Source organism: Heliconius melpomene, chromosome 20, assembly GCF_056956725.1.
Source record: "Heliconius melpomene rosina isolate 202511_hmr_F chromosome 20, ASM5695672v1, whole genome shotgun sequence".
NCBI lineage: Eukaryota > Metazoa > Arthropoda > Insecta > Lepidoptera > Nymphalidae > Heliconius > Heliconius melpomene.
In genome coordinates this window covers 7,823,515-7,842,006 of record NC_140408.1, presented here as the reverse complement: position 1 = coordinate 7,842,006, position 18,492 = coordinate 7,823,515, and the positions used below count along the sequence as shown (strand labels likewise).

At 36.4% G+C, this 18,492-nt stretch overlaps 2 protein-coding genes across 3 annotated transcripts in view; one reads left to right on the top strand and one right to left on the bottom strand.

Moving 5' to 3' along the window:
- Tob (Transducer of ERBB2) overlaps positions 1 to 7,185 on the top strand; it is a 39,889-nt gene extending 32,704 nt beyond the window's left edge. Inside the window, exons 1-4 of one of the 2 annotated variants that reach the window (XM_085205373.1) lie at positions 3,613 to 3,634; positions 3,718 to 4,017; positions 4,693 to 4,784; positions 5,025 to 7,185. In XM_085205373.1, coding sequence (XP_085061499.1) covers positions 3,729 to 4,017; positions 4,693 to 4,784; positions 5,025 to 5,375 — 732 coding nt within the window. In that variant the 5' untranslated portion in view covers positions 3,613 to 3,634; positions 3,718 to 3,728 and the 3' untranslated portion in view covers positions 5,376 to 7,185. Of the gene's footprint in view, positions 1 to 3,612; positions 3,635 to 3,717; positions 4,018 to 4,692; positions 4,785 to 5,024 lie in introns of those variants that run through there. The other variant, XM_085205372.1, reaches the window with a different exon arrangement.
- Positions 7,186 to 7,709: 524 nt separating this feature from the next.
- On the bottom strand, positions 7,710 to 18,115 carry LOC146527813 (uncharacterized). Its single transcript, XM_085205371.1, has 5 exons — positions 17,734 to 18,115; positions 16,988 to 17,134; positions 16,821 to 16,901; positions 16,450 to 16,530; positions 7,710 to 13,521 (listed from the first exon to the last, which is right to left on the bottom strand). Exons 1-5 carry the CDS (start codon positions 17,872 to 17,874, stop codon positions 9,238 to 9,240), a joined length of 4,734 nt encoding a protein of 1,577 aa, XP_085061497.1. The 5' UTR covers positions 17,875 to 18,115; the 3' UTR covers positions 7,710 to 9,237.
- Between the last annotated feature and the right edge of the window lie 377 nt (positions 18,116 to 18,492).

The window sequence follows — 18,492 nt, the reverse complement described above, 5'->3', positions numbered from 1 at the left end:
AGGCAGGAGATCTATTGATTTTGATTCCTTTACTAGTCCAAGCGATCATGTGCAATTGTATATACCTACGTATGAAAACTTTATATAAAACCAGACCAGTTCCCATTACGCGTTCCCCGAACGCTAAACGCCGTAAATAGCAGGGTAGGTAGAGGGTACCTACTTTTAATACACTTCCTTTTCCCACTTTCCGGTTTATTGTTAAAATATTGCGTGAATTAACGCCACGTTACTTCTTATTACTAAAGCAAGGACATGCAAATAATTGCATCTCCCTAGTGGAAATCGAACCCACATCCATTATGTTCACAATCAAACGCTGTACCGCTGAGCCACAACGGCCTCAGAATCATTGGCTTGTTTTAATTACAACACGGTAACAATAGTATAACCAATGGCTTCTGTAAAATCAATATACGTTTGTTCTTTTTATACCTATTTCAATGGAAACCACGACCAAAAGCAATCATTCGTATTCTGCATACAAAAGTTAAAAGTGAACTTCAAGTTATTTTCTACTTCGCTGATTCTATCGATGACTTGCTTCGTGCTTTAAATATATAGATTTTTTTTATGGGACATCAGTTTAGTGGTGATAGGAAATGTCTGTCTGTTGGTGATGATTGAGGATTCGATTCTCACTTGGGGGATTTTTTATGTTTTAAATACTTACTAATAACATGGTGCTGGGATCAATAATCGTTTCCTCTGTTAAGTTAGAAGACGGGATAAAGCGTGAAGTAGGTTGTATGATCCACAAAATAATAAATAATTACTCATATTAAATTTGTTTAAATATTTTTATTCCAAAAGGAAATGGATCAGCAATATTATACCTTTACCATGCACAAAACTAGTTCAGTGGTTTCGTAATATTTTCTATAGAATTTCTATAGATTCTAATCATACATACGAGTGCATATGCAAAGCAAAACAAAAAAAGCACAATTTGCATTTTATGTAAATTGTGCGCATAGAATGTAAATTCAGATACCAGTGCATACTCCTACTGCATATTCTAATGGGAGTCCCCTAGTTTTAGAAAAAATATCTTTATATATACGAGAAATAAATATAAATTATTTTTACTTAAATGAGATACTGATATTATTTTTATTATTTTACTTGGAATTTTTTTTACTCTTTTATTAATATACATAAGTAATAAATATATATTTATTATTTATATTATAAATTACATAACAACTTATCTCCCACGCCGCAGCTTTTGAAGCGTGAAATGAATTTTGAAACCTCTTTTACTTTCATTTTGTATTGGGTTTCACATGAATAATATGCATACATACTTATATATAAAAGTTGAGATTTATAATATTGTGTTATTTTATTATTTCTATTTTTTTCATGTCCCGCATGGTAGGCAGAGGGTAGGCAGAGAGAACCTGATGCTAAGACACTCCATTCCCCACTGAATTTCATTGCGTGTTGAATGGGGGAACTCAACACCGCGTTATGCTTCCACACGAGAGCGAAGAAATGAAAATATTAAATATTTCATTTCTTCTTAGAATCTAACCCACAAACTATCGCTTTTACAGTCACACGCTTGTTCCCTTGCACCACGACTAGGATCAATAAATATATGAAATGTCTAACAATAATTCGAAAATATTTTTAATAAAAAAGCCGAAAGCTAGTAAGTAACACATAAACCGATAAGCTCTTCCAGCTTATTTTAAAAGTTCTAAACTTCAAAATGAAGTAGTTAATAGAGTTGAAAGTCATATGACGTGGACCGCTCAGCAAGAACGCTCCTCACGTGGTCGTATAGCCAGCACGTGATCTGCTCCATAAATGGTGTTACCAGATTTTAAGGCAATATAACTAAAAGGAATTTATATTGTAGATGTAGTTTAGTAAGCGTAGAAAGTAATAGCAACTTTATTATTTGAGTTTGATTAATGATGTTTTAACAGATGTTGCTGTGAATTTAAGATTTATTTGTAATTAACAAATTGTAAGTAGGGATAGGTTTTAAAGTTTTTTTTTTCATTCTTTTTTAGCAGGGTAGACATAGGAACCATGGAAAACTAGTGTTAAGAGACTTCGTTCCCCAAGAGGAACGAAGTGAAATTCTGTAGGCTTTGCGTTTTAATTGTCAGAATTAATTAATACCACATTATTAGCTATATTTTAAAAAGATATTATGTTTTTAAAATAAACTAAATTCCATTTATGAAATCGAAATTTTGATTATTACTATATTCACGAAAATAATGTGCACGTGTTAAAAAATATTAATAATTTCATGCTACATAAATAATAAGTTATACCTACTCACGAAAATTTTAATATATTATAATATTTTTATGTTACATGGGTGCACGATCTTGTAACGGTTAAACTGTTACAACACTGTCCTGAAGCCATAATATGTTTGGAATTAAATTAAAACAATTAACAGTTTTAATGAATCAATATATCGTTATTTATTATTGTAAATATACCAAGCAATTATGTTCTGCACTCACTAGTAGAAAACGCGCGGCGTTGAGAACTGCCATTTAAAACCTGTTTTAAGAAGGGGAAAAAACGTTTATCTGTTTTTTTTTATATTCATATGTAGAGTATACTATATTCATGGGCACAACAGTTTGTGGGATGAACTTCGCCCTAATATCGCGGCGTTGAGCTACGCCAATCAACACACTTCCTTCGGAATTCGGCGGAAAATGGGGAACGGAGTGTTTTAACACCAGGTTCCCATTGCTCACTATGCTGTGCGCGAAGACAGCATGAAGTTAAAAAAATATCTTATCGTTCCTCTACGCGTCTATTCATAACAACTGTGGAAGGCCGAAGTTAATTTGGTACGGAAATAAAATTAGCCAGTCCTCTAAACAGACGTAACGGGAGCAACGACCGCCATCAAAACAATACGATTTATGCCTTATATTTCGTTAGATTTTCTTTTCGGTGACATTTCTAGTTTACAATGTCGTAAAACCTCGCATGTTTTGCCCTTCGTGAGTGAAATTTCGCGAATCGTTAAACTTAGACACTTAAATATTTTAGTTACTATTTTAATATAGTAATAAAATGGCAATAGAAGCGATAAATTGTTTGTATGATTGCCGTAAAAAAGTTTCTTTGCGAAAATTATTGTGCTTTTTTGTTGGTTCTAGCTACCTACAAATGTAGAAATTAAATAAATAATTGTACAACTCTTTATGAAAATGCTTGTAATGTATTTATATTTATAAATATAATTGTGGATATCGTGGTACAGTGGTACAAGAGCGTGACTGTAGACGTGATGGTAGTGGGTTCGATTTCCACTCGGCTGAATAAAAATTATAATTTACTAAATTCGGCGGAAGATGAGGAACGGAATTTATTAACACTATGTTCCCTCTCTCAGCCTACCTGCTATATGATGTGTACAGCGTGGACCTGAAAAAAAAGTATTATCAAATGTTTATGTTCATGCTTAAAATTATTCGTACTTCGATCGTAAGATGTGAGCTATCTCGTTCAGTCTAAGTAACAAGTGTTATCGTCGAGATAGTAATATCGATCTTAAGATTATACGTGATTTTGTGAGATGTTGTGATCATTTCATGAAAATCTACCAAAATTAACGCTTGTTTACGGGTTTAATATTTTAGCTCAGGTATTTAAAATTTAAGCACTATTTTTAGAAAAAAAAATCGACTTATATAGCTAATTTTAACAAGACTTTTCTTTTATTTACAGTGACCTCAACAATGCATATTGAAGTACAAGTAGCACTCAATTTCGTCATATCGTATTTATACAATAAGCTGCCCAGACGACGGGTGAACATTTTTGGTGAAGAACTAGAAAAGGCGTTAAAAGACAAGTTTCTGGGTCACTGGTACCCAGACCGGCCGTGCCGAGGGTCAGCCTTCCGGTGTTTGAAAACCGGTGGCCCTTTGGATCCGGTATTGGAAAGAGCAGCGAGGGAATCCGGAGTGCCAGTTCGTGATGTTCTTGAACACCTGCCACGAGAACTTACTGTTTGGGTTGATCCAGGTAAATATCTCTATTTATTTAAAGTTTAGATATACTAATATTAGGTATTTTACAACTTAGTAAATATTAGACTAATATTAGAAAATTACATTTCTATTTCATTTTTTTTTAAAATTCATTAAGTTAAATGGTAAATATGGCAACGCAAAAAATAGTACATAATATTAAAAAGAAGTTCAAGTTACCTATAATAACATTAGCATACAATTGAAAAAGAGCATAGGTAAATCATACGAGTAGGTCTCACGGCTGTCACAACCGGTCCGTTTCTAGTTTAGTCCTTGTCGGTGACATTGTCTAAATTAGCCTCTTCCTATACCTACTAAACGACAGTCACACGTTAAATACAATGTCGTTTTATATACCGGCATATTGTCGTTTTAACTTCCACTCTAACAGTAATCACGCAAATCTATACCGTATTACGTCAGAAATTAGATGTTTTCTCATAAAATTGTTGTCATTATGCCTTTTTTATGACTCGTGTATGCCTCGTCTGCATATATTTTTGTAAATATAACGTTCCACAATATATTTATTTAGAGAAATAGGCATTTTTCTATTTGTATGTAGGTACTTAGAAGTAAAAAATAATATGGCTTTACTTTAAAATTTTACAAGAACTACATATATTTACATATATAAAACTATAAGTAATCATATTATTCCTTCCAGGTGAAGTGTCATACCGCATTGGAGAGAAGGGTGCAGTAAAGGTTCTTTTCAGCAGCGACGAGCGCGCCGCCGACGAGAGGACCGACAGAGAGGTACTCATCGCTAATACTGTACTTTTTAATATGTGTAGATAACGTGCGTTATCTTGACCATCTGAGATGGTAACTTTCGCTTAACGTTCCATATTAACGTATTAGTAGAGTAGAAACGTGATAGTCTACTTGTATTCTTGTATTATACATTTGGTATTTGTTAATGTCATTTGATATTATTTTACATGTATTTCTAGCTTTTAATTTAAAATGTTATTGATAATATTTCTTAAATTGCAGGTAACCCGCGCGTTCAACCCCGAGGCGCAGTGTTTCCGGCCGGTGGAGCCGGTGGCGGCGCCGTCCCCGCCCGCGCCGGCCGCGTTCTCTCCGGGTCCGCCCTTCCGCGCGCAGCCGCTAACCTTCACGACGGCCACCTTCGCGCAGACCAAGTTCGGCAGCACCAAGCTGAAAACGAGCAGCAAGCGTGCCAATCGCATGTCGCCCACCGAATTCAGCAACTACATCAAGCAGCGCGCAGTGCAGCAGCAGCTGGCGGCGCGCGCGCTGTCGCCGGCCACCGACCCGGCCGCCTACTTCGTGGCGCGGCGCGAGGCGGCGGCGCCCGCGCACCTGCTGCTGGCCAACTGAGGCGGCCGCCGCTAGAGCCCCTGCCCTGCCCGCGACTACGAGAGAGACGCGCGCCGCAATTTATTTTTTATGTTCCGCGGGGGCGTCCCGCGCCGCCCGCCGCTTGTGATATCCGTACGATTTTCCATAACTTTTGTATTCTCGTTCGTTGCGTCGATGTGTAACTTTATCGATAGGAGCGATATCGGCCGCGCGACTCGCGGCTGTTTATTTTCGTACTATTTAAAGCCGAGTCGAGGTTTTATGTCTTCGTTCGATATCGATGTAATAGATATTCGTAGTGTTTAAGGGAGCGAGGGGCCGAGAGGCCGCGTGCGCCTACGACGACGTACCTTCTAGAGCGAGCCTGTATACATACGTCCTCCGATCTAAAAGAATACTGATATTTAAATATGTATACATATGATATATATTCGTACGCGAATGTCTAATTTTTCACGTGGATACGAAAGGCCAATAGAGAAATTACGTATTTTTAATATTGAGAAATAATTTGATACTTTCTAAGAATATAGCGTTCGTATATAAAGACATGTATGTAATAAACAAACCTTTGCATATCCGGTGGGACGCGGTCGGACGGCGCGGCGGGCCGCCCGAAGGCGTCGGAGATCTCACCTAGTGTATCATCACTGTACGATTGTACCCTTATAATTATAATATACATAAATATTATAGGATTAGCTACGTTTCAATCTAACAGTATTTTTTTAAGAAGATATTAGTCCTCGTGTACATTGCCGGCCGACTGCGAGCGGCGGCCGGTCTTAGTCTGTATGGTAAATTTATATAATATTGTTATAAAAGACATGGATATGGATAAATGATAGAAAAAAATATTTCTCAAATCATAAACTAACGGGTGCATGCAAATTCATGGAAATAAATACTATGTGTTATTTATCTTTTTTATATTTCACTTGGCACTTGAGCTCAGTGTTTCAATCGAGGTCAAAGTTAGCTATAGGTAAAACTGTGCTAGTGCGGGTAAGCAGCTTGTCGTTGTTACGTGTGCCTCGACTGCCGCGTGGAGCGCCGCCAGATGTCCCGCTGGGGGGGGCTCGTGCTATTCCTCTTTGGGGCTTTCACACATGGAGGGTACAAGCAGCACAAGTTAAAATTTAATGCAATATTTTTTTAAGTCGCAACTTAGATGCTCATACCGCTTTTGTACTTCCACCTTGAATTGGACCTGGCGACGCTACGCGCCACGTGTAGACTCACACGGCGTACAATATTAAACGATTCCCTACATTTAAAACATTTACTAAATGTAAGGATAACTACGTTCAAATATATTAGAATCTAAATGTTGTATAAAATTATTGATAAAATGCACCCCGTGTGTGCCGACACCCTCTCGATGCACAGCAATGACAAGTTGAATACAGAAATGTGCAACTATTTTTTTACTATTTTTATATTTTGATTTAGATTAAGTCTAGCTGTATAATTTCAGTACCTTTAATATGTACTTTATTGATGCCCTATTATTATTAAATTACGTAATGTAATATATAATAGGAGCTCGATTGAAAAACTGGCCAAAACGCCGCGGTATTTTGTAGATAAAATCTATAATGTAAGTTTAATATAATACAATTTAGTGTAATGAGATTTTTTAATAATAAAGATACTTTTTATTTTTCTTTTCTTTTGTAAGATATATTCGATGGAAGTGTTAAAGATAGTATATTTGCATAATATAGTTAAAGCGGTTCTCCTGTCCGCGAATATAATTAGTCAATAATAATTTTTCATATTGTTGTACGACTTTTTAAGTTTATATTAAAATGTTTTGTGCAATCTACATGTTTGTCTGTTTTCACATCCCATATATTCTCTTTCCTTAGTAGTTCACTGTTCAAAGGATCGTTCCTTGGTAGGTCAATTATTTGTGTTAGGGTCAGTCCTCGATTGATCTTCGAACACAATATAGATACTGGAGGAAGGTGACGTGAAAAGCATGAGGACCCTTCGGGACACCATGCATGAAAGGGTTTAAGGTGAAAGAGATAAGCAGAAATTGCAAAGTATACAGTGTGAAACTAAGCTTAAGTTTTTATTAACTGAAATATATTTCAGTTAATTCCAAAATACTGAATGTTGTTATTTAAACTTAAACGTTTGCATCATAAAATCTCTTTGCCATTTCATCGATGACCAGTAACCTAAATTTGCAAAGTAACCGGATTTAAAGGTGTGAAATATTTACCGATATTTAATTTTGATGAAACTAGGCGACAGCAAAATATTTTACTATTTTAATTGAACAGTAAGTAACTATTTATTACAACTTTTTATATAAGAATAATAAATAAAACAGGAGCAACCTTTATATTAAATCACTTTATTGAAACCACAAATGACAAAAATAAACCTCATCTATGGACATATAGATATTTGATCCATTCTCAAAAGAAATGAGGAAAGAAATAAGAAAAAATATTAAGTTTTAAATTTTTTCAACAATGTCTCATATCTCACAGGTCATAGGTCTCACAATCACTACACATTTTATATAAATAGGGCACTTTGAAAAATATAGTTTAGATTATATACAGGTACATTATATTTAAAATAGTAATTTATGGCAAAGCATGCTTATGTATACCAAAAAATTGTAACAATGGTAACAGATTCAATATTATACAAAACTATTAAGAATTTTAATTAACTATTAATATTTTATTGTATGACAGCGAATTAATACATTTAATAATTATTTTCATTTAATGAGTAATTGATTGCATCAAAAAACATACCATTTATTTTATAAAATATTTATAAAAAAAAATAAAATTAAATCAGCTTTATGCTGTATCAGCACACAGCACTGTAGGCAGTGGCAAAGTGGGGAACGGATTGTTTTAACTTACTAAGTTCCCTCTGATTAACCCGCTGTGCGGGATACAGCGTGAAGCTGATGTTTTGATGTTAATTACAATTAATTTAATTTAAAAGATTATTCTTGTTTAGATTATGCTTGTCTTCTTTTCTTTATAAATATTAAATAATCCATAAGTACTTTTAATATTGTCATGATATATAAATGCATTTTTTCAGTTTCACTTTTTTAACCTAAATTAACCAAATATTTGGCACTATTACAATGTGAATTTGTATGATTCTTATATAAATATGAACCTAAAATATTAAAAAAACGCACATAAAAAAAACATACTTAGGCCACTACTAGCAGTAAGACCATAGATGAGGAAATATGCCCTTAGTGGTAAATTTAGTTTGTATAAAATATACATTTTGAAATTACTATAAAATAATCAGTACATTTTAATGAAACTTAATCAGACGCACGCTTCCTCAATAACCGAATTCGTAAATAAACATTAAGATATTTACATTCTAAAGTAAAAACCGAATTAAATTTAATAATAAAAGTACCGACGCAAAGTAATAAGTCAAACTTACATATAAATAGTTACACCGCTGTCGCGGGTACTGACTATCATCAACATTTTGGCCCAATTCTGATAAACAAAATACATTCTCTTATTTGCCAACGCGTTATCAATAATAATAATAATAATCATAATATCTAACCTACTCGACACAATGCCAGCAAACACAAGCTAGGACGCTGGCGTGTCATTTAAAATGGATTTATAAAATAAATAACAAAAATGAGCAAGACTTAAAATAGCAAAAAAAATTAAAATTCTACACGCCGAGGGGCAGCCGAGGAATGACGAAATAAGTAAAACATAATAAAGTACCACCGCGCACATGGGTAATCGGAACCAATTACCAGACATATTTACAATAGAAAATGACACTATAATATCACTTAGACCTCCGACGAGAACATTACCCTATATATCATTTGGTGTGGCATTATCGATCAGTGGGCCATCTCGATGTGTCTCTGTAAACTCTTTTTGTTCATATAAAACCGGTCGCACATGGCGCAAGGGAAAAACACTTTTTCGTTATCAGAGTGCCTCGCCCGCGTGTGCGAAGACAGGTCGAGGGCTCTCGCGAAGTAAACCTTGCATATGTTGCAGAAGAACTTAGTGGGAGTCGAGTGCATTGTCCTGTGAGCTATCAGGTCGCGAGGGGTCGCCACCCCGTCCCCGCACTGGCCGCAAGTGAACTCTCCAGGTGGTGCCACAGCTCCTCCGTCGTCCTCAGACTCCCCCGTGTCGTCTGCCTCGTCCCCATGCTCCATCGCGTGGTGGGTGTTCAAATCCTTCACGGTGTCGAACTGCGCGCCGCACACTTCACACGCGTGGACGTCCTCATCTATTTGTGTGCCGGAGCTGCCCTCGCCGCCCTCGTAATGTTTCTTCATATGTACAATTAAGGTGGATTTTCGTGTAAACGACTTGTCGCAAACTGGACAGAATACAGAGTTCGGCTGGTGCACCTCGTCCATGTGGCGCTGGTATGCAGCTCGCTTGGTGAACTCCTTATCACAAATATTACAGTACCTGTCTTCTGGCCCTCCAGAATAATTATTTTGATGATCCAAGTCTATGGAATCGTCAGATCGTAATTTTTTATTAGGGTTGACTACGGTCACTTCCACTTCGGGCGGTAACCGTCTCTTGGCTAAGTTTGCTGATGTCGAGGAGCGAGTGTTTTGAACAATATCTACGACTTCGTGTTTGCTGACTTTGTTGGTTACTTTGTTTTGAGGCATCCAAAGCCCCGAGTTGTTAGCAGCGGCCTTGCCGTCAGGAGATCGCAAGTGCCAGCCGCGGTGACTTTTCAGGGCCGCAATGGAAGTGTAGCTCTTGTGGCATATTTCACAATCAAATGTTTGTGGTTGACTATGAATCTGATTGATACACTGATGGTTCTGTAAAGCTAACAGTCCCACAAACTGTTTTCCACAAGTGTCGCAGGGGTATCGTGCCTGGTAGTCAATGCTGGGATCGACAGAGTCTTGATCTCCGTCGTCTTCCACGTCCATGTCTTGACTTACGTCTTGGGATTTATTTGAACTCTGGTTTGAATTATAACCTAGCAGTTCCCGAGCGTGCGCTGCCTTCAGATGTTCATAAAGTTCTAATGTCGAATTCAGTGGCTTTCCACATATTTTGCACATCTGTACTGATGATTTGTGAACATTTTTTCTATGACGGTAGTAAGATTTTTTGTCTGTGAAGGTTATTTTACATATAGTGCAGCTAGACCTCGTGCCTTCATTGGAAGGTTGTGTTTGAGTTTCCGTTGTACCAGCACTCGCATTAATTCCGTGCTTTGCCCGTTTGTGTTTCCAAAGACTGGTTCTTAGAGGGAACTTCTTGTAGCATAAATCACAAGAGTATGGTAAAGCATCTTGAGATGTTTGTTGCATATTATTAGACAAATTTGTAAAATTAAAACTGTTAAATTGCGGAGTCGACAAAATAGCGCCATTTTCATCAATATTATATTCATCTTCTTCAGTAGACGCTTGCATTGTGTTCTCCTCGCTGTCGTTTCTATCAGCGAGAAGATCGGCATGTAGCACCTTCTTATGTTTCCATATATTCTTTTTGTGCATAAATCCTTTTCCACAAATATCACAGCAATAAGGAGCATTTGGAACATATGGACTAAAACCTGGTTGCATAGAAAACTGGCGTATAGGTTTCCCTATAATTTGGGGCGCAAAACCTTTATTTTCTCCAGGTTTTCTATTAGTGGTAGGCACTTTCGCATGAATACGCATATGATTAGAATAAGCTTGGCGGCTTTTGAATGATCTTATACAAATGTCACAAAAGAATTCCGTGTCTCCTGGCGTCTTACCTGCTCCAGGATGGACCTGCTGTACATGTTCAGATAATTTTAAAGGTGTGCTGTAAGAATTCGTACAAATACTACAAGGATAGAATTTAACTCTTAAATGAGTGTTCTTATGCTCCGCAAGTTCTGACGGGCGTAAAAATTTCTTCTCGCATTGATCACAATGGTGAGCTACTTGATTGTGTTCAGCGACCTGGTGGTCTGTCCATGCATCGACAGTTTCAAAAATAGAGTTGCATTCTGTACACGAGTAGTGGTACTCTTCTGCTTCTTCTTTCACGAGAGTCATATCGGGCTCGGAAGACTGCATGCCCAGCGTCCTATCAGAGTGTTCCATATAGATGTGCTTGTTAAGATCAGCAGTTTGCTCGAATTTGGAGTCGCAATGTTGACAATGATGAGGTTTCTCCTCGTTATGTATACACTTCAAATGTTTTACCAAATTAGGGTAACTGCTGTTCTTCTTTCCACATATGGGACAGTCTGTGGGACGGCCGTCGACGCACTTGCTCTGACTGTCGGGATCAAAACTACCCGCGTGCACTGCTACGGCATGATCATTGAAATCTTGTAAATTTAAAAACTTTTCGGAACATAAATCACAAGAAATATAAACAGTACATTCTCCATTACGAATGTGTCTTTTTCCTATAGCTTTATCTTTGAAACGCAAACCGCAGTGCACGCATGAATGAGGAACGCGAGATTGTCCATCCTCATGTACATCAAGAATATGTTTCATAATAAATTGTTTTAATTGAAATTTGGCCGGACACAACTTGCATGCATATGATCTCGCATTCAAGATGTCCTTGTACTGAACTTTCGTGTCCTTGGGTTCGTCTTCCAGTACTATATCATCAGTTATCCCATTTTCGTTGTAGATAATTTTCCACAGATCTGTACACGTATTTGATCGCATATGGCTTAATAAGGCTCCTATATGGGTGAATGTGACAACGCAATTATAGCATGTATGTTTAGGAACCTTATGGCCATTCTTTTGCAAATGTTGAATGACCGCTTTTCTGCGGGGATGCTCTTTGTTACAACATAAGCAACGTTTAGTATTTATTTGTTCTATAATATCTCTATATTTGAGTATAAAATCTCGTTGTGTTTTCGTTACGTAAACTTTATTGGGGTCAAGATCTTTTGTATCTTCACCTTCCCCTTCTTCCCCTTCAGCGTCACCCTCCCCGTCAGCTTCACCGTCTCTATCGACGGTATCATTGGGGTCAACCGTTTCGTCCAACTCTTCCTCATTTCCATCACTATTATAAGAATTTGTTTGCATCTCCTCATTTATTTCGACGACAGGCGCAATATTCATAGGAGGTAGATCATCATCGTCGTCATTTTCTTCATGATTCATTGCTTCACCCTCCTTTTCGTTATTCTCATACTCATTTTCTTTGGCGTCATTGTAATTACCATCTCCATCAACATTGTTCTCCGTATCAATATCTTGACTTTCAACATTGTCATTGTGATGATCTTTCCCAGTATCGTCATGATTTTCTTGTAGATTATTCTCGTCTTGTGTATTATCATCGCCATCGATTTCCACACAATTTTCCTCCCCTTCTTCATTTCTCTCATTTTCTTCCTGGCGTGCAATTTCAATTTCGTTATCTGAATCCATGTCAACAGTGTCATAATTCTGCCCCTGATTATTTTCATCTTCATCATCCGGATGTGTATTAACAAACGTATCCGGTTCCGACAGAATTGCTTCTACTTGGAAAGACGCAATTTCGGGTTCCGAAATCAATGTTTCAGGACTCTCTGGGCCCGAATTTATTATTTCAGGTTCAGAAACTAACACCTCAGGTTTGGAAGTCAATAAAGTTTTTAAAATTTGAGGTTCTTTTTTCTTTATTTGCAAATCTTTTAGAGCTTTTATTCTAAGAGGATACGGTAAATTATTTTGAGGAGTTTTTGCGGTCCGAATAGGTATTGGCTTTGGTTGTGCAACAACTTTATGCGGTATCATTTTGTTTGGCATGGACTTGGGGTACTGCATTTTATGACTAATTGGGTTTGGCATGAGGCGCGCCTTCGGATTAAATGGGTTAGGTCTAAACTTAGGTTGCATGTGAGTTCGAGATTTCAAGTTTGTGACCTTATTTGTGTATCTATCAAAGCCATGAGCAGTAAGCTCATGTCTTCTTGCATTATGAGAATATCTGTAGGATCTTCCACAGACTAGGCAGTCTTTGGACGCAAGTTGCTGTATACCTTGACGTGCGTGCAAGGTTTCCCCAGTTGGCCGCATCACCGTGATCGATACTTCAGGCATATTTGGTACATTTGTGTAAGAGCGAGGCTCTAGCAATTCTTGTTCATCTTCCTCTTCATAATCCTCTTCTTTTTCGCTTTCCATGCCCTGAAAATAGTAGTCAATTGAAATTTAATAAGTATCTTTTAAAATGCTGCCATGCAGGAAAAACAACTGTAATAAGAGAGTAAAAGAAGAATTTTTAATTATAATATTTACTAAACTTTTACATGCTTGTCAACCAAAAAAATGGCATGTAGGTTGATTAACTTTATAACTAAATATACAAATACAACAAATACTTATATAATAATTTTTACCATGCCATTGGTACAGTATAGTTTAAGAATACTAAATTAGAATTCATAATTGAATGAACTTGTTTTGTAATAGTTTGCATGTATCTTTATCATTAAGGAAAACAATGAAACTTCGTTAGTTTTAAAAATGATAAGCCAATAAGTTGAATCTTTATTTTGGGAGCATACAAATTTATAATTTCGCTGGATATTTATTTAAAATTTATATAAAAAGTAACAACATATACATATTTGTGTTTGTAGTGTATGTGAAGACTGCAAAATGTTGAAAACAAATTGTATTCCTTTTTAAAATCTAAACAATCAATAAAACAATTCTCTAAGACCTGTTTTTATAAATCACTTCCAACTCTAATCGCCGTCCTTTGCCTCATTAGCAGAGCAAGAAAATAAAAATATTAAATATTTCATTGCCTTGAGTGACAATTAAACCCACAACTTATCGCATTTACAGTCGCACGCTTGAGCTTCTACGCCATGACTGGCCTCAACGATATAATATAATAATATACAATATACAAAAATAGCAAAATAATATTTATAAATAATAATAATATATTTCATATTAACCTATATTTTAAAAATGTAGCAGTATAGTAAAAAATAACCAAGTGTAGTGTCAAGACACTGTTACAGAACAAATACAAGACAAACTCAACACCGCACTTGAAATGAAAAAAATATATATTTCAAGTAGTGATCAAACTCATTTACATACAAATACTGTTGCTGTGCCACAACTAACAACTACTACAATATACTACTTGTGTGTAATACAAAAACTTCTAATGTAAGTACAATGAATATTAAAAATTGATATTTAATATGACACTTATAAGTATTATTTTTTGAAACTTTAAACACTTGTCTCTAAATAAAATTTGAAATATAAGAAATAAAAAAATATTCAATTTTAATAAATTAGGAAGCTATACAAACGGTGCATATAGTCACTGTATGTTCCTTACAAATAAAAGTACCACATTTTAAACAATACTGCTTGGTTCTGCGGTCAATTTTTTTCGATTGAAAACAGTATTTGCATCTACGTCGATTCTTATAAAATTGCGTCACATGTTCAAAAGTTGAGAATTTAATTCGTTTTATATCAATATTACTGAAAGACGGTACTGGCTGGTCATTTTCTATCAAACTTATGGCGAGTTCTCTTATGAATATACGTCTTTGCACTATTGTATTAGTGTTGTCGGAAGCCCAAATAACCTGTGCATTCACTGAAGCTATATTGAGAAGCATAAAAAATAAAGAAAGTGTCCAATCATTTGTGTGTTGCATAGTTGTGTAGTAGTGCATTAAAACATCAATCACTTCAACTGCACTCTGATATTTCTTATACAAAGAGATGGATGATGTATGGCTGCTGTGTGTCTTTTTGTAATATTTAGGATCATTCGCTAGGATATTAACTACTTTTGAATTTTCATGCACATAAGATGTCAGACATGTATCATTATCTAGGAAGCCATTCATAAATATCTTTTTGCTTCTGTATTTGGTTAAAAATAATGGTGGCACCAACTCATTAAAGGGTCCGATAGCACCAATACTAAAAAGTTTGTATTCAGTTAATAGTCTCTGTAAAAGAGAATTTGATGTGAACCAGCTATCCATAATCACAGTCCGCCCAGTCCCTGCCAAATGTTGGACCAACTTCGCAACTATTTCGTCATTACCAAAATATGGGTCAGTTATAACATCTAAGTTTGTCACATAAAAATTAGATGGGTCCAATAACATGACTAATTTGACACCACTGTTAAGGTTTTTCCCTTTAATCTCATATCGGAAAGGGCAAGGGCCATGCACAGGGAGTATAACTTCATCAATAACAACTAAGTTGCCTACATCCATTGACGTACGACAGTTCAGTGCAAATATTTCAAACAATTTCCTCATTCGCTTCATAACATCAAATTGCACAATACTGTCATCATCGTCATTATCAAAACTGATGTTTTGTAGCAGGAATTTAAATCTTTCCAACTGCATTGCTTTATGAACACAAGGCGCTCCAAACTCATTATTCCAGAGGTCACTGAATTTCTGATGTGTAGGTCGCATTATGCCGTGATAATACAGTATTCCAATTAGTATTCTAATTTCAGAAACATTTGTTTTATCTGCTTTTTTTTTACTATATTTTGCTATTTTTTCATTAGTTGAAGTAACAATTAAATCTAATAGATCATCTGTAAATAATAATTGCCATGCAGACTTCGGTTGAGGGCAATGTTTTTTCGATTCAAAATTTCTTTTTCTTGTGTCAATAACTTTTTTAACCTTTGTCATTGTGTGAAATGCTGATATTTTAGGATTCCTTGACAATATTTTTTTATTTCTGCACATGTATCCATTTTTGCAATCAACATAGTCCTCTAGGGAGTCATTATTCAATTCTGTTTCCGATTCAGAGTCATGGTCTGATTGATGTATGACATCACATTCCTCCATAGACTGAAGGGAATCTATGACTTCATCTTCTTGGACCATGTCCAGAATTGCATGAACTCGTTGCCAGTCCATTCGAGGGTCTACATATTTCTGTGGATGAAATTAACTCAATTGAACTATTCTCACACATTTTCCTAAACAAACTTATAGAATGTAAGTTAAAGTGTCATATTAAACATCAATATTACATATCAGTAAAAGGCAAGTATTTCAATGATAAGGAACATAGGCACTTAATCTTTACCTTATCACTCCTCGGTGTGAGTCCCAATGAAGCCAATATGGGTGGACCTTCAGGTTGTATTTTATTTGATGATCCAGCATTCTAAAAAGATAAAAAAATCATTAACTTCCTTTAGTGTAATTCAAAAAATATTTGAAACTAAAACAAATCTAGATATTCATAGCTTAGCGAAACAATAATTGTAACAAAGTGCAATGATTACTACATGCTTACTGTGGAATGATGACATGGCATCTGTTATGCACATGTCCTTGACATGAAATCATAAGTCATTCCTATTGAAAATATAATATTATAAACTTATGATTTTTATCAAAATCTGACCACCTTTGTATAAGAATAAAAATAATTAAAAAAAATTAATATCATACCTCAATGTCAGGGTAAGATCCATCAATAACCACTCCATCATCATAGGCTTCATCTGACATTGGTTCATTTTTTATTTTGACCTGAAATTCCGAAAAAAAAACAATTGATGAAAAATATTTGACAACTGGCTATCAAGATGTTCACATATTTTATTAAAAATGCCCACCTCTTCTAGTAGGTTGCTGTCCTTATTAATGAAAGACTGTAACCTATTTTGTGTCCTTTCACATATTGTCTTGAAAATATGCCAGTTATTAACATTGTCCAAGCATTTCCTGCAGACGTTAGTCGGCAGGTCGTCATTTTCGCTTATCTGAAAAAAATAATGCGCAACAATCACGTTACTGAAGCAGAAAACGCGCGCGTATCATTCGTACATACGAGACGAAACCGCGCCTCATGACCGTGATATGGCGCGAGGAGAAACTAAGTAGGTAGGCGTAGGTATAGCGCGCTGCGGCGAGCGGCTGCTCCTCGACCGAGCGGCGAGAGCCGACCAGCGAGCCCCTCGAGGGTGGCGCTCGATACACGCACACAGCGGCGAGGGACGACCTGCACCGGCCTGCTCGTCCGATAATCGATACGAGCGATGCCCACGGCCCGACGCCAACCTACTTAGCTTTGTGGAACCGTGGACCCCTCCCGGGCGAGCTTCCGGGAATAATACCAAGCCCCATCCTCATGACGCGGGCCGTCCCTCGCCGGCTGCACGCTCCGCGACGCGACACGGCCACGACTCGGGCCGCGAGCGATAGCCGGGGAACATTACAAAATGGTGGACGTTCTTACGACATCTCCACCTAGACTAGCGTTGCCTGTCATTATATGAGGCGGATGACGAGTTCTCACGTACACCGAGGGTCTACTTTCACTTAAATCTCCTTTCTGACACATATTAAGCGTATTACATACCTGTACAGACACGCAATCTTGGATTTTGGAGGCGAGGACAGGAGGTTCGGAGTCATCCGAACTGGTGGTAGGAAATATCGGTAGTAATTCGCATCGAGATGACAAGCACAGTCTACAAACACGGTCATAATTCACATTCATTGTAAATAAACAATATTTAGACGCTATTAAAACAACATTTAGAACACAGACGCCATGTCACCACGAGCACTTGAACACAAAGCACTGCATGTCGTTCTTGCTTGAACACGATAGCGGCTGATGATGAGCATGAGAAGTCGATGTTCGGTCGGAATAGCTGGGTCGAGTCGCCACTCGCCGACCACCTGTCTTTCTGCGCATGTGCGCGTAATATGGCGTCAGGCGAGCCAACATTACGCACACCAAATATAACCAATTCCAGAGATCGTCAGCCATACTTGTAAATCATAAATTTTGAAAAAACTTTTTTTAACTAATAAATACATTATGGTAAAAAAAAAAATACAACACGTTGTTCATAAAAAATATTACTATTCCAAAATTATTCTTATTGTTGAGTAACTAGCATTTATTAATTTATGTTTATTTATATTGTACAGTTTATTTTTTTATGGCATAAATATATATTTATTAAATATATTATTCATTCAGGTCTATTTTATTTGTTTTCTTTTAGATTTTAGTTTGTTCTAAATAAATAGGTACTTAATATAATCTTGCATATATCAGCTTAAAGAATGGTAGACTTTGCGGTAAGAAATAGGTATATTTGTTTAA